The sequence below is a fragment of the Falco biarmicus genome, chromosome W (genome assembly GCF_023638135.1).
Source record: "Falco biarmicus isolate bFalBia1 chromosome W, bFalBia1.pri, whole genome shotgun sequence".
Taxonomy (NCBI): Eukaryota; Metazoa; Chordata; class Aves; order Falconiformes; family Falconidae; genus Falco; species Falco biarmicus.
The window spans coordinates 7,995,294-8,012,024 of NC_079310.1; the positions used below are offsets into that span (position 1 = coordinate 7,995,294).

Below are 16,731 nucleotides of genomic sequence, written 5' to 3' on the forward strand. Positions count from 1 at the left end.
TGGTGCCCGTACGGCTTTGGGCACAGGTGACCTTCCCAAAGCGCTGGCCGGCTGCTGCCCGCTTCCCCGGCAGGCCGAGCCCCCTCCGTGCCAGCAGCTGGTGGGCCTGCGGGGGACTGAGGCACGAGTGGGGATTTCATGGAAGGAGACAGATTCAGAGATTAAACACACCGCCCAGTTGACATGGCCGCAGCGGGACTGCTGTAAATTAATATGCAAAGTCCTCCAGCCTCCTGCATCCCCCAGCGCGAGGTGAGTGGCCAGGGCCACGCGGCCCGGGGGCACCCCTGCAGCGGCAGCCTCAACGGGGAGCCGGGAGCGCGGAGCGGGGCCTCCCTCGGCCGCACTGCGCGGGTGGGGCGGGGCCCTTGGCGCACGGCAGCGGAAGCGCGGGGAGCGGCAGTTCCGGCGGGCGGCGGCCATGGCGGCGGAGGTGCTGGCTGGGACGGCGGCTCTCGTCTTGGGTGAGGGTCGGGGCGGCCGCTGTCGCGCTGTGCTCCGGCCCGCGCCGCTGCTTGCGGGGCGGCGGGAGATGGTGACGGCCGGTGCCGGGCGCCCTGGCCGGTGGCCCAAGGGCGTGCTCGCCCGGGGCTGTGGGGTCGGGCGGAAGGAGAGCGGCGCGGGGACGGTGGTCGGCGCGGCCGGGCCGGGGAGGGGAAGCGGGAACGGGGCCACTGGGCCCTGCCGGTACGGGCGGCTCCGAGCTGCTACCCCGGGCGCAGCGGCCGAGCGCCTCGGCGGGAGCGGAGAGGTGCAGCTGTCTGTGGCCGCCAGCGAGCGGGGTGGGAGCGGCAGGGCCGGCCCGGGGGCGGTGGCGGGGCCTGGGCGCGGCCGGCGGGGCAGTGCAGGCGCTTTCGGTTTCTGGTTCGGAGCTTGGCGATGGGGGGGCGCGGGCTTGGGAGCGGTTTCCGCAAGAGGTTCCCGGTTTTGGTTCCCCCTGGGCAGCCAGTGACTTTGAGGAGGTCAGCATCTTGGGATGTCCTAAGGCCTTAGCATAACGTATTTACTGCATGGGTTGATTTTTTGCACGGAAAATACTAAATAATTCTTACGCTGTCTGACTAGCCTTTGTTTCTGAAGGTTTATTATTGTTGATAACCGTGAAGGTTTTATATCCTTGTGTGTGTCCGCTCTTCCTCCTTGCCTTTTTTTTTTGTTTGAGTAATTGCCTGTATTTGTTATGTATTACAGATGAGCTGTATGTTTCTGAACGAGAAGGCAGTGATTCCACTGGTGATGGGACACAAAAGAAACCGTTCAAGACTGTGTTAAAGGTAATTGGAAAGCAGCTGCTCTTTTGTTTTGAAGAGCCAAAGGATGCTTTTGGCAGGGAGGGACTTTAAAGCTGGTCCAGTTCCAGCCCCCTGCCAGGGGCAGGGACACCTTCCACCAGGCCAGGCTGCTCTGGCCTTGTCTTTCTAAATGTAAATTTTATACCTGCTTTTACAGCTCTGACCAGTAGGATGTCTGCTCAGTCTCTTGAAGGATGACTTTAGTTCGCATGCAGTGCCATTGACTCTTGTTTATTTATTCCACCTTTTTAGGCTTTGATGACAGCAGGAAAGGAGCCATTTCCTACTATTTACGTGGATTCACAAAAAGAAAATGAGGTGCTGTAGCATTAGAGCTTCCTAGTAGAAATTATTTTAATGTCCCTTTGTGTGAAGGGACACAAATGTAATCTTTTCTGCTTTCTCCTTGGATTGATTTAGAGATGGGCCATTATTTCAAAGTCACAGATGAAAAATATCAAAAAACTGTGGCACAGGGAACAAATGAAGAATGAAGCGAAGGAGAAGAAGGAGGTAGGTTGCAGATGATGCCAAGCTGGAGGAAGCATACCACTTTTCTTTTCCAAAAACATTAAACAGCAGTGTTGTCATTCCCACTCCTCTAAAAAAGTTTCAGCTTGTTCTTTGTCCGTGTCACTGTTTTGCACATGCATTAGTTACAACTTGCCTTTGTTTGTATTGGGACAAGTTGCCTGAAACTGGGTGAGTTTTGAACAGTTGCAATCTTGGCTTTAGACTTTCTGGGAAAAAAATGAGAAATGTATCTGTGCATTGGTTCTCATCCTGGTCATGAATTAGGGCAGGTTTAGGCCCCAGCAAGGTAACATCGAGGCTTTTTATGACGTGTGTCTGTAAACATACATTATAGTCTCTGGTAATTGTGGAGAGTAGGAATCTTATAAAGCCTGCTTGCAGCTGTTTAATACTTTTTTTTTAATTAAAAAAAAAAGGCAGAAGATCTCTTGAGAAGAGAGAAGAACCTGGAGGAAGCTAAGAAGGTTGTTATCAAGAATGATCCTAGTTTTCCAGAGCCAAAATGTGTGAGTAAGATCCAGTGAGCTTGATACGTGGCCTGTGTTGGAGCATCTTGTCTGCACAGAGAGTGAGTCTCTCTGCTTTCTGGCTCCGGCAGCTGTTGAAGTCTACTGTCTTGTTACTGTCCATCAATGCAGCTTTGCTTTTCCGATTATACAGACTTTGGTCTTTCTCGTGTGCTTGATGGGTATCTGAACTTTCTTAGTTCACACATGAGACTTCTCTGTTTGTCTGCTGGCAGAAACCATATTTCTGTTTTTCAAAAAGTTCATTAGTTTTGCTTTGTTTGATTATTGCAGTGGTGGAGAGTGAAGAAACAGTGCTGGTTAGAGGATGTAATTTTGGTTACTGAGACATAGAATATAGTTCTTACTTGGCTCTTTGTAGAGTCCTGCTGGATGTGGTGATCTGGTGCAATCCTTAGTAAGCAGATACCATATGTGCTGCCCTGTGACAGGTGTTTGGATAGACCCTGTGTAGAAGAGGGTTTTGATCAGAGACCTGCACTCTGATGGCTGCTCTTTGAGAAAGGGGCAGCCAGGCCCAGCTGCACCGAAATCACAGTCTCTTCTAGACCAGTGTAATGTAGCAGTCCTTAGCTGCCTGAGATGTGATGCATTTTGAAGGTGTCTGCTGGGTTGTTCTGCCTATAGCAGTGTTAGTACCTCAGCTACACATTTAGATGTACCCATGTCAGATCCAGATACTCTGCTAACTGAACTCATCCTCTAAAGGCATTCACTGTCTTGAGAAATTAATCCACGGTGCATTCAGAGTGCCAGAAAACATGCCTGAGGCATCCTTTCCAAGTCTTTTGGTGATGCAGTGCACCTTGGATTTCCAGTAATAACCAAATACTCCAGTCTTAGGATGTGAGCTGTTACATGTTTTCACTTCTCCTTTCGGTCAAACAAACTCAAAAGTGAGCTTCTTCAAAAGCTATTACAGTCCTTGGTTGCTACACGGCAAAGTAAGCCTTCTAAATAGAAAGGACTCTATGTGAAGCCTGGAAGTGCTGTCCCAGTGTACTGCCTGTCCTGGCTAAAGTATTATTTCCTTACTAAACAGCTCTTCAGTATTGGCAGCTGTGCTTATAGCCTGGGTGGAACTTTGCTTCAAGTGCTCCTGGTAGGAGCTATTGGGGAGGGAGGTGTCATATACACATAGACATATGCTAAGTAATTACGTGAAAAACACAGTCTAAATGGTGAATCATTTCTCTCTTTGATTGCTTTTATTCCCGGCTTTACAGGTAAAGATTAATGCTCTGGAGGCTTACAGAGGCCAGAGAGTGAAGATTTTTGGCTGGATTCACAGATTACGGAGGCAAGGTAAACCACAAGCATTTAGAAGTTACTGAACCTGTGGAGAGAGATGGAACAAATACCATAGCCTTCAAAATTCGGACACTTAGAATGAATCAGGCAGCACCTGTTCTTAAATTTTTAAACTATCAGTTAGGTGTTCTCTTTGGTTTATCACAGTGGTCACAACAACACTGAAAATTCTGCATGACAAGTAAGCATGCGGACATTTCTTAGTCAAAATCTTAATGGGATTTTCAGTTTGGAGCCCAGTCCTGTGGAATTTCTTCAAAAGATTTGTTCTATGTTTTAAACTAATCCTGCAAACTGAGTAGCTAACAAGCATCTGCTCATAGTGAAATCAGCAAATTGGAATTGTAAAGTTACATAAAGTAGCATAACTTCTTTGACCGTAAATACTTGCTATCAAAATGATTGGTATTCTAGTTAGCAAGGTAGCTTCGGTTGGGGCATGGGAGTGCATGGCAGAGGTGCTTCTGACTCCACAGGTACTTGTTCAGATTATCATTGAAGGACTTGATGAAGCAGTTGTGGATCTGGATATCATGAACAGTTTCTAGCAAATTATTTTTGTCATTATATGCTTTTGTGGAGAGGTGGGTGACTGCTTTGCCCATGTCAGGTGTACCTTGGGCCTGTGAGTTCAGCATTTCTGCAGATAGACTTGTAGTCCCTCAGGACCCGAGGGACATCTCAGGTCTTGGCATGGCAGTGCAATCCCAACCCGGTTGATGTTGGAGCAGGCTTTGCTCTTGATGTCTGTTGAAACTTACTTTAACTTGTTATACAAAATACAGCTCTCTGAAAGGCATTTATAACTGTGCTAATGCCTCAGTGCTTACCTGAATCATCTGTTTTTTAAAAAGGAAGAATGTGATCACAGTCCTTCTGTAATAATCTGCACAGGGGTAATTGGTATGTCTTGGGAGTGGGGCTCTCCAAATGGATCGGTGAATAAAGCTGAGGCACTCTGGTGTTTGTTTTTTTTCTTTTTAACTAGGAAAAAATTTGATGTTCATTGTTTTGAGAGATGGCACGGGTTTTCTTCAATGTGTCCTTTCAGATGACCTGGTAAGTTGTGATGATTTAATTCTGTTCCATCATTTCATAAGTGTTCATACCTCATCTGGTTTTCTTTCGTACAGACAATTGTAAGCTCTCCTAAACCTACTGATTAAGTTCTATTATTGTTAAATTGTATCTCCTACTAGTAGAGATTATTTTTTTTGTCAATGTGAGAACTATTTAGAAGTGACTAGGAGTTAATCTTGTCTGGGACTCCAGTAGATGTCATAGCAAAATAAAAAAATTACCTTTACTATGCCTTTGTCTCTTTCTCTCCCTGCAGTGTCAGTGTTACAATGGGCTAATTCTTTCTACGGAGAGCAGTGTTGCAGTGTACGGTATGCTGAACCTTGTTCCTGAAGGCAAGCAGGTACGGGAGCTAGTGTGTTTGGGTTCTCCTCTTTAACAGTTGGTCATTTTCCTGGTGGAAGGAAAAGCAGATGTAGAAGTTATTACTAGATTATTTCAGTGGGAACTTTATTTAGCGAAAAGAACAAACCTCCAAGGCTGCTGCTGTCACCCACAGTTCAGTGTGTGACAGGTGAGCTATGTGACTCTTCTGGTTTTGCCTGAAACAATTTTCCACTGATATGTGCCATAGATGTGGGAAATTATGTTAAAAAACAACATAGCTTTATTTTTCCCTAACAAGAGGCTTATTCAGTTTTCATGAGGCTAAGAGTTTGGGAGTGTCTCTTTTTTTACTGAGATGGGTTTGTAGGCTCTTCACCATGTTGTATTTGGCAGGCGTATGAACTAGGCAATGTAACTTTTTTAATAAAACTTTGTTTATAATGGTGGTCTCATGTTAGCGACTTGGCAAGTGTGATTTTAGGTTTCAAAATGTGATGCTGCTTAGGCCTTGTGCACCTCTCATTCCAGTCTAGATCATCTACACCCTGTTACTGTTTGGAAAATTGTTTGAGGTTGGGGCTAAAACCATGTTAAGCAGCTAGGTATGAAGGATGGCCCATAAAAAGGCAGGAGAGAAGCTTTCAGAAACCATTATCTGTGACAGCAACTCAGTGTACTCGTGAGGACATGCAGGCCTGTGTCAGGGTATTTACTGAAAATTATTTTAACACTTCTTAGTTATTAGGAGATGACTGAAAGACAACCAAGTTGTGTCTGTGTTACAAAACTTGGGATGCAGAAACAGCAAGCAAGCTCAGGCCACGTTTGTTCTATTTAAATCTTAAGTAGTTGTTTTAAAGACATGAGCTCCTGATAGCTGCTTATATTAATGTCCTTTTTCTGTGAAGGAGAAAGCAAAGCAGTAATGATGAGATTTAGAGGATAGATAGATGTTTAATGTTGCTAGTCTGTAAGCTTACCTCTTCCTTTAGATACATATTAAAAATTGTCATCGGCTCTTGCAGTGAGAGTTGTTCTTCTCTGTGGATTGGCAATCTATATTCTCCTCTGTGGTCTCTTGAGAAAGTGTACTATCTTTAGTAAGATAACAGGGAGAAGAAGCATGTCTGGAAAAAAAAAACCAAACCACGTCTGGTCTGTGGACAGGGCTCGGCCCTGGCGTGGGGCCCTCTGCTTGCCACATGGCACAGACAGGACTGGTCAGATCAGCCAGCCTGAAACCTGCTATTGTCACGTTGTGGTGAGATGCTACCTAGTGCAGAAAGATTGCTCAGGTGTCCCTGGCAGGCGGTTTCAAAAGTACCTGTAGTGAGCTAGATCTTCCTCCATCATGATCCAAGCAATTTTTAATTTGAAGTTTGAGAAAAGGAGAATATGGCTCAAATAGGACAAAGAACAAAATACCTTGAATGTCATACTGCAGTCTTAGCTCTGCATTTTCTTCTAATAGATGGGAAGACTCTTCACTCTGTGTGCAGTGCTCTTAAGGTATACAGGAAGGTTCTTCATACCATTGTGTTGTGTTGTAGCACCATGTAAACTACTATGAAGAAAATTAACTATCCCAGCCAAAATTAGTATGCAGTGTAAATTACCACAGAATGGTTTGGGCTAGGAGGAAGCTCTGAAGGTAATAATCACGAAGGGTCTGCCCTGTTCTTGAAGAATATCTAATGTGAGGTCAGGCTGCCAAGTGTCTTGTCCAAATGGGTTTCTGAACATCTCCAAGGATGGAGACTGCAGTCTGGCTTGGCCTATGCCCTAGCGTTTCAACGCTGTGCAAACAGTTTTTTCTTTATAGCTGATTGAAATCTCCCTTGTTGTAACTGGAGATATTTGTCCTTTTGCTGGACGCATCCAAAGAGATTCTGGTTCCATCTTCTGTATAACCACGCATTAAATAGCTGAAAGTAGTAAGTAGTTTGCCCCTGCTTAGCTTTCTGTTCTTCCAGCTGAATAAACCCAGCTGTCTGTGATACTTAAACTGAATGCATCTGGAAGCTTCTAATTATCTGAGTGTAGTACTCAATCCCATTCACGTTAAGTCTGAGAGACTCATGGTGGGTTGCAAATGGCACTTCTAAGTGAGCTATGACCAAATTACAAAGCAGTCACTTTGAAAATACTGCAATTAGGATTTTAGCATCTTTTGTTTAAACCAGATTAACATCTTTGCCACGATGCCAGATGGTGACATCCAAGGGGCAAAAAAAGTGGACTTCTGAAATGTTTGTTTCTCTTCAAATTGGCAGGCTCCAGGAGGCCACGAGCTGAACTGTGATTATTGGGAGCTTATTGGTCTGGCCCCAGCAGGAGGGGCTGACAATCTACTCAATGAGGATTCAGAGGTTGATGTGCAGCTTAACAACAGGCATATGATGATTCGAGGCGAGAATATGTCCAAAATCTTCAAGGTGCGCTCCATGGTAGTGCAGGCCTTCAGGGATCATTTCTTTGCCAATGGCTATTATGAAGTAAGTATGTTTTCCCTTGTCAGCAAGTGACTACTTTAATGTCCTGGCTTCAAGACTTTTTTTTTCCTGAAAAAAATGTGTAGATTTTCTAATTGATCTGAAAGGGGCAAAAGAAAAGCTGTTTCTTAGGAAACTATTACTTGATTGCTTTCATAGAGATAGATCTCAAAGGTGTGTAGGCACTTCTGAGAGGTGTAACTGTTACGGTATGATTCCCCAACAGCCTGCATACCTCTTTTTAATGTGCTGAAGGATATCAGACTGAAGTGCTTGGATGCGTGCGTACAAAAGCTTTGTAGATGGTGTTCTGGAAGAGTGTGCCTTACGTCACTGCTCTCGCATGTTGTCATCCTTGTCTTTAATTCTTCACTCAAGTAATTGTAGTTCTGTTCTTTAACAGGTCACACCACCAACTTTAGTCCAGACACAGGTGGAAGGAGGCTCAACTCTGTTCAAACTCGATTATTTTGGTGAAGAGGCATACTTAACGCAGTCATCACAGCTCTATCTGGAGACCTGCATTCCAGCGTTAGGAGATGTTTTCTGTATTGCTCAGTCATACAGAGCTGAGCAATCCAGGACCCGCAGACACTTGGCAGAGTATGGAAAGAGTATACTACTTTGCTATTTATGTATAAGCTAATTTATAAAGCAGGGGAGTAGCAGTCAGTTAGATGACATAATGTACAGCAAGCAGACGGCATAATGCTAATGCAGAAGGTCTGAGCAAAGTATATTTGGGGGTGATACCTTGTCTTGGTGAATGTCTAGCGGGTCATAATACATTGACGATTGACGTTTAGTGAAGGAAGATCTCTGTGAAACAGCTGATACATTTTTAGGAAGCTGTGTTTTTTTAGAAAATACAGTTGATACTGTTGTCTTTTTTTTTTTTTTTTTATGGCTTTATTTCCTTTACACTGTAGAGGTGGGAGAAATGAAAAAGGGGACAAAAGCGTGTGTGTTTGGGTTGTGGGTTTTTTAGTGAGAATTTTTTTCATAGCTAAAAGATTTGTTGCTTGTGTATGGTTTTATAATGGTGTGACTTCATGTTTCAGATACACTCACATTGAAGCTGAATGTCCTTTTATAAGTTTTGAGGATTTGTTGGACCGTCTGGAGAGCTTGGTTTGTGACGTAGTAGACAGAGTCTTGAAATCTCCTGCATCAAGCTTACTGTATGACCTAAACCCGGTAGGCAGCAGTGTGGAACACTCGTGACTAGCCAAGAACATAGATCTTTAGCCTTTCTTGGTCAGCACGTTCATTTGGGGAAGGCAGGGCACGGCATAGCAGTGGGCTCTGCTTGCTTACTGTTATTAATAATAGTAAGTGTATTAAATAACATCAAAAGAATGAAAATGCTGCAAGGCTGGTAATGACTCTTCTAGAAGCCGGGGACTGTGGGGGAAGAAGTTTCCTGCTAGCAAGTTCTAGGAGCCAGCAATGTGCTGGGACTTATTGCAATGTGTACTGTACCAGTGGAATAAAAACCTCTATCCCAGAGCTCGTAATATTGATCGGCTAGTACTTGTAGATTGAGCACAAGGGAGCAACGGAAGAATGGTGTTTTACTTTCCACCCTGGAATGTGAAGCTCTAAAGCTATTTTATTTGTTAGAGACCCTTTGTCTTCTGTTGCCTTTGCAAAGAAGATGGCTTTAAGAGACTGCTAACTATCTCCATCACTAGTTTTTCTCTCAGAGCACGTACAAAGTCTTTTGCCTCTGTTATTTTCACCTTTTTCCTGATAAACACTGGGAGGTTCAGTTTTAAATTTGGGCTGAGACAGGGGTCAGGAGGTAGGAAGAAGCAGAACTCACCTCACAAAGGTGGATTCTGAAGCCGTTCTGTGTGCAGGGCAGCAAAAATATTCTTTTGTAGCCTTGCCCATGGAACTTCTGCTAATGGCTCAGTTCGAAACACCTACACATGCAATGAATTTGTACAGAAAAGGGAATAGCATTGAAAATACTTCCTTTCTTTCTCCTGCCATCTTTTTCAGCTTCTGTTCTGTGAGCTGTACTGGACTTGGAAGATGGTTATGTTTGGTTCTATCTTTTCAGTACTGAGCTTGATTTGTTTGTTTAATAATTTATTGATGGATGAGCTGGGAAGAGTCGTGTGTATGCTTCAAGTCTGGAAGTGGACTTGCTAATCAACTAGAAAAATAATCTTTAAAAATGGTACTCTTCCAACTGTCTTCATGTCTGCTCTTATTTACAGGGCTTCAAGGCCCCTAAACGTCCTTTCCGACGAATGAACTATACTGAAGCCATTGAGTGGTTAAAGGAACATGATGTGAAGAAGGAAGATGGCACTTATTATGAGTTTGGGGAAGTAAGTCTTTCTGAGGCTCTTTAGAAATTAAAACCAAACAAAATCCCACTGCCCTGCACTCAGGGTATAGAAGGCCCTCGAAGAACAGCATGTTTGGACTACGATGCTGTTGGGCTTACTGTTGCTGTGTGAATCTGTTGTGTTTTGTTTGGAATTACATAGATAACAAGTAAAGTTCTAGTCCCATTTAAGTTAAAGAGAGCTTTGCTATAAACTTAGTTTATCCAGAAGCCTGGATTTTTGTCTGGACTGTGCTGGGAGATGTAGTGAATTCTTTTATTGGGGAATGCAAGTGTGGGTTGGGTTTTCCACGTAATGTCTTCAAACATTGGAACCAAAATCTGTTTTGACATCTGTCCATGTGTACCCTGTCTCGCTGTTCTCCAACATGTAAGACAAAATTATTTGAAGGAGATCAAGAGGACTTGACAGTGTAGTCATAGTCATCAAAGGATTTAAGAGAATTTTTTAGGAGGACATGATATAATTGTTTAACTTCAAAGTCTACACAGCATATTCTGCAGGAACCTTGGCAGCTCAAAATCAGATGTGTTGGGGTTTTTGCTGTTACTGTTTTTCCCATCTGTATCAAAGATGATAGAGGTAAAGGGAGAGGAAGGCCTTCATACTGCACCAAACTTAAGGTTCTAGAGGGAAATAAGGATTCTTACTTCCTTTCCCCCATTGTGGGGCTGATATTTGCTTTGTGAGCTGCCCTTGTGCAAGGCCTGTGTTCGTTGCACTTTCCTTGCTGCGCATACTGTAGTTGGCTCTGCCCTCACTTTCACAGCAGTCAGTGCTGTAACGCAGTGTTTGGTTGGATTAAAACAAGTAACAGGTGTGACTGGTTTTTCCTATTAAAGAAAATTCTGATCTTCTGACTTTGAATCAGAATCTTAAGAAAAGTCTGAGCATTGGCTGAATAAAAGTTCAAATTAAGCCTTTTTTGGATAGACAGTTTTTTTGACTAAGCAAAGTATGTTTGTTTAACAAGCCATGATGACGACATCACTGATGTTCCCTGTCTGTTAGTGTAAGTGTGGTGTCATCCTTCACTTCTCTCCAGTTTTTAAACAATAAAATCGCTGAATTGATCATAATGAAATTTGTGCTAGGTTTTTCACCATTTATCAAATTTCAATCAGAAAATGTAGATAAGAAACAAATAACCTCATCTATGTAACCGATCAGTTGAGGTTTCTGAAAAATAGCCCATATATATAACAAGGAAATGCTTAAACTTCTTAGTCTTGAGGTTTGTGGAAAACAGTATTGGGGAGGAAGCAGATTTGACTCTTCAGTGTTTACTGGTTTGGAAAGTCTCCATTTCAGGTTAGGATTTCCTCAGTTTTCTGTCTGAAACAGTGGGAAGACTTGGCTTTTAATTGAACAGATTCCCCCCCTCAACATGTATGTTTTTTATATATAAATATATTTTCTTCTAAGATAAATTGTTTTAAAAGTTTAGGTACACTAGGATGAATGTGTGGATATGTGTGTTGTGAAACTGCATTTGTTTCATGCCTGATACATGTGGGACTCCAAGGTATTGGAGTGGTTTTGGCTTTAAGTATTAAAAAAGCCTTCTTTAACCTTAGGATATTCCTGAAGCTCCTGAGAGACTGATGACAGACACCATTAATGAGCCAATCTTGTTGTGCCGATTTCCTGCAGAGATAAAGTCTTTCTATATGCAGCGCTGTCATGATTATTCCCGCCTTACTGAATCTGTAAGTTGGTATTTTATGTAGTGTTGCAGGCTTCTGCGTAAGCATGGGGAATGTCAGTGTGAGTGAGCATAGAATGAGTAAGTACTCCAGGAGAATCTTAGAGAATTCTTACCAGGTTTTGGGTTGGGTGTCTTTTGGTGTGGCTTGTTGATTGTGCAATAAATAAAGTAACTCTGAAGTGCTAATAACGTGGGTAGATGATAGTGAGTGTGTTCCTCACTGACCTCAGGCAAGGGCTAGTCTAATGACAATACTTCTGTGACTTCTCCGAGACTGTATTGTCTAAACACTGGCTGTCAGGCGGCCAGGAAGAGGGTGGTTATTAGGAATGTTGCTGGGTTTGTGGTTTTGTGGTGGTGTGTGGGGTTTTTTTGTTGTTTGTCTGTTTTTTACAGGTCAGTGTGGCCAAGAGTATTAGAGATTAGGGAACCTAGTTAGTTATTTTATTCCATCTAAAAATTGGGTCTGGAAGGAACTGCCTGCCTTCCTGTTGTGCAGAATTAAATATACATGATAAAATATGTTATGGAAATATAGTTGCAAGTTTGGGTTATTTTTCTTCCCCCTCCTACAGGCAGGTTAATTGTAATAGTTTGACCTTATGCTGTGTTTTGTAGGTTGATGTGTTGATGCCTAATGTTGGTGAAATTGTTGGAGGCTCCATGCGTATCTGGGACAGTGAGATGCTACTCGAAGGCTATAAGAGAGAGGGCATCGATCCCACACCATACTACTGGTATACTGATCAGGTTTGTAAAAGATTTAGATGTGTTGCTTGTCAGCTATGATATTTGATTTTTTTTTTTTTCCTTAAACTTGCTCTTAAAGTGATGCAGTCTGAATTGTATTTCTGGTGGCCCAAAGTAGATAATTATTTAAGCATTGCCAAAATGCAATGCGTAACAGTTTCCAGTCTGTTAAAACTGCTGCTGTTTGCTGCGGTTGCGTGCTGCCCTTACCAGATGACCTTCATTAGGCTGCTCTGTGCAGGTGTATTCTTCTAATAATGCCTTCTGCGGCACTGTTAGATAAAGAGAAGTTGGTCTTCACGGATTTGAATGGCTAAGCTCTAACTAGTGTAAGGGGAGAGGAGGAGGTAGTTGGAAAAGAATCGTTGAGATTTCTTTTTCACCTTTCTTTTTCCTCTTCTAGTCCTTACATTGCCCCAGGAAACTCGTGACAAGTAAGCACAAAATGAAAATTTTGTGTAAACAAAAAAATGAAAAATGCCTGAACCATTTTCCTCATCATTCAGAAAATAATCTTGGGTTTGCATTTTTTTCCCAGTCATAATTACTGCAATTATATAAATAACAAGAAAATGTTTAATATCTACTCTCTGGTTTTAATTTCACAGAGAAAATATGGTACATGCCCTCATGGTGGATATGGTTTGGGATTAGAACGGTTCCTAACCTGGATTCTGAATCGACACCATATCAGAGATGTCTGTCTCTACCCACGCTTTGTCCAGCGCTGCAAACCTTAGCTGTCCTTGTGGTAAACTCCAAGAAAACTGAGCAAATGATGATTGAAAAGGAATGATATACTGTATACTACAGCCTGTCTGAGAACAAGACTTATTGCAACCTGTTTCTAATACTAATACTGATTTAGGGTGTGAAAAGGAATATAAACAAACCCCTTTTTTAAAGTAAAATGCTACTAATTAACTGGAAGAAGCCTCATAAAAAAAATTGTTAGGTGTGGTTATGCTTTCAAGGCAACATAGAACAAAGATCCCAATAAGCTGTCATTTAAAAAACAAGATATGCTTCTGCTTTTAATTTCTGTGATTTAAAAGAAAATAAGCTCAGCATTGGAATTTTTGTTGTTCTTTTATTATTATTATTTGCTTTAATTTTCATCTGTTTTCTCTTGATTTCTTGTTGGAGAGATCAGGATTTCAAGTTTTTTAAATTCCCAAATACTGACCTCAGAGAATGGCATGAAAAAGACATCATCTGAAGAGCTCAACAGAATATAAAATTGGTATTAATTCTGTTGTGCGTTGCACTTTTTTTAGCTCCTACTGTTTTTAATCAAAGTTCTGATTTAGTTTATTCAGTAGCAAGGTATGTAGTATTTACCACACAATTCCACTGCAAGAGATGGGGGTGGCTGGTTGGGGTTTTTTTCCAGATTATTTATTGGTTAGAAATGATGAGGCACCTGGTGAGGTAGGATTTGCTACTTTTTCCTGGTACCTGTGGATGCAGCGCTGTAAGTGGGTCCATGCACACCCCAGCCTGTGCTGAATGACAATAGGAAGGGAGCACTGTCTGTTAGCTCGTAGGCACTGGGGTAGTTTGTGGTGCCTTCCAAATTAAGGTTCTGCCATCTGTTTCAAACCAGAAGTGACCAAGACCTAAAGAAACTGATAACTTTGAAATACAATTGGATTTCAGCATTGTATGCTGACTGAATTGCTGTCCTCTCTAGATGAACTGTAGTTCAAGCAGGGCTTTCCCGTCTCATGCTGAAGTACGTTTTCATAGTAGAGCAGTTCCATGTTTCCTAGCTGGCTCCATGTTCTCTTGTGCCACTGCATCTGAGCAGATTCTCTGACTGTACTCAAGTTATTAAATAGGATTAATGAAATATTTAACGTGTTGTCATCTGTATGCTTTTTAATCATAAATAAAGTAATTATTTTTACTAGAGAGGAAAAAAAAATCGGTAGGTGCATCATTCGCTATCTGCACTGAGATTTGATCTGGATTTGCCATTCACAGAATTGTTGAGCTGTGCAATACCCATATTTTTGTAATAAATGACTGGTTTTCTTCATCTTGCATGTTAAAAATATAAACTGGTCTAAATTGGCAACCAATAAATTGTGGCAACGTAAGTTGGTGTGCAAGAGGGTAGTTCTTGACCTCCAATGTCTATTCCTTTCCTTTTACTTAGCCTTTATAGCTTACTTGCTTAATATAGTCAGTCCTGTCACAGACAGTATCTATGTGGGCAAAAGCACAGGAAAAGGGAATTTCCAAGTGCAGGAAATACATATTCCAAAAAAATGGCACTAGCTTTTTTTCTTTTTGAACTAAATCCCCATTAACTCAAAGGCATGTATTTTTATAGTTTGGATAGACCACCCCAGCTACCCAGCTGAAACATTCTAGAAAGAATAAATGAGAACAAAAGGGGTGCTTGAATAATTGTTTGCCAAGGCAGCAGCTCTTGGGGGGGGAGTGCATGTGACTTTTGCCTGCTTGTAGCTGTGGCTGCCCAAAGCCAGCCTGGTTTGTAAGCAGCGTTAACATCTTCCAACTGTACCAGTTGGCGAGGCAGAAGTGAGGTTATTTCCAGAGCTGTTAAATGTCTGGATTTAATGTCTTGGGGTTTGTTGGGGGGCCACTGTGGCATTGCTGCTTATGACCTGAGGGGTGCCCTGCCAAAGCAGGGAAGGTGAGTAGGGACTGCACTGCACAAGGATGAAGGAAAGATGCTCTAAGATGTGAGCAGTGCTAAGATGGTTTTCTTTCTTACCCACCTCTTTGAATTCAACCTTTTCCCAGTCCTTTTGTAGCTACGGTAGAAGAAAATCTTGTACAGTGACATGCCTTAGCGCTCTCTCTCACTTGCCCTACTCCATTTTTGATGGGTGGTTCTTTGTCCAAACACAGAACTTAAAAGATTCTTTTAAATACCAGCAAAAGTATAGTCAACTGCATATTTCCTGTGGTTTGGGGTATTGTTGCATGTGTTGAGTACATAAGGTAAAGGAAAAGATCGTACTAGAAAAACATCACTTGTTTGCAATCAGTTTTCTGTCCTTAAAACTGGCAGGGCTGAGCTACTTTGTAAAGGTTAAAAGCCTTCGTATCAGGGGAGCTACTAGCGGAATTCATGGAGACTGCTGTGCAGTTCTATAATCTGCCTGTGGAGCAGAGGTGGTGCTGGGCAAACCACCTGCCTGGGAAAGATCCCCAAATTAAGGGAAATATCCCTGAATTAAGCAAAAGCCAGTGCAAATCTACCGGTGGAGTAATAAGGAGTAATTTCTTAGGCAGCCACTGCAATGTTGAAATGCTGCTTCAAAACAAACCTTTGCTATGTTAAATGGGATTGGTGTAGTTCCTGATTTACCAACAAGGCTCAATTCAGGTTTTTGATCATCAAGAAAAAAAACCCCTACTTTTAGAGACTGAGAAATGATAAATGTTATCTTGGGTTTTATTTCCGTGTCTCATCAGTTGTGGTTTTTGTGTGGTGTCGTCTTTTTTTTACTGTGTTCTTACAAAATTTGCTGAGTTTGATTATGTCTCCAGTGATTTAAAACATGATCCTGGGTGTTTCTGCCAGCTATCCAGAAAGCTAGTTCCCAAGCTCTCCAGCAGCAAAGCTTTTTGATTTTAAGTTCTTATTCAGGGCTGATTTAATCACATTTGCTGCTAGATGTGTTCTTTGAGCTAGCAGTGTTCCTAGGTCCTTCCTATCAGAGTTCAATGTTTCGGTCCTCCTTCCCAGTATGTTTACCTTGTATATGTGGGCAATACTGGTCAGGTACTGGGGGAAGCAAAGCAGCTCATTGGTCTCACTGGCTGTTAGGACTCCAGGGACCAGAGGGAACAGCACTTTCCTCCGGGCTCCTTCGCAAATTCCAGTGCAGCTTACATCACTTGCAGATTATGATTGCTAATAATAGCTCTCAGAAAGACACTGCAGCTGCTTGGAGTACAAGAATACTTGAGTTTGTTTTTATTAGAATGTATAAACCTGCAAAAGAGGAGAAAATGTGGAATGAGGACTTGGACTTCTCCTCATACTGTTTAATCTTCCCTCAAGGTATCTCCGCAGTCAGACTGGTAGTTAGATTGTTAACTGGTGAACTGGACTGGCTCCAAAGCCCTTTCAGCCTTGTAACTGGCAGCTTCAAGATCACTATCATGTAGCTTTGTTTAGATTACATCTCCTTACACACGTTATTTTATATTCATCTACGTTGAAACTCATCTGGCCACCCTTTGTGAGGACCTTTTGAAGCTCCTTGCCAGTGGTGTGGCACTAACCATCCCAGAGAGCCCAGCATCCTTCACAAATGTGGGGTTTCTCTTCTTTGCTCACTTCCCCACAGGGCAGCCAGGATT

General features: G+C 42.5%; 1 protein-coding gene across 1 annotated transcript; it reads left to right on the plus strand.

The window, feature by feature from the left end:
- The first annotated feature begins 393 nt into the window (after positions 1-393).
- Positions 394-14,486, plus strand: NARS1 (asparaginyl-tRNA synthetase 1). The gene is made up of 15 exons (XM_056323482.1): positions 394-464; positions 1,192-1,274; positions 1,545-1,610; positions 1,713-1,805; positions 2,243-2,332; positions 3,580-3,658; positions 4,653-4,723; positions 5,001-5,087; positions 7,345-7,566; positions 7,967-8,166; positions 8,625-8,760; positions 9,792-9,905; positions 11,504-11,635; positions 12,253-12,384; positions 12,993-14,486. The coding sequence occupies exons 1-15, from the start codon at positions 422-424 to the stop codon at positions 13,122-13,124; spliced, it is 1,680 nt and encodes a 559-aa protein (XP_056179457.1). The 5' UTR covers positions 394-421; the 3' UTR covers positions 13,125-14,486.
- The last annotated feature ends 2,245 nt before the right edge of the window (positions 14,487-16,731 follow it).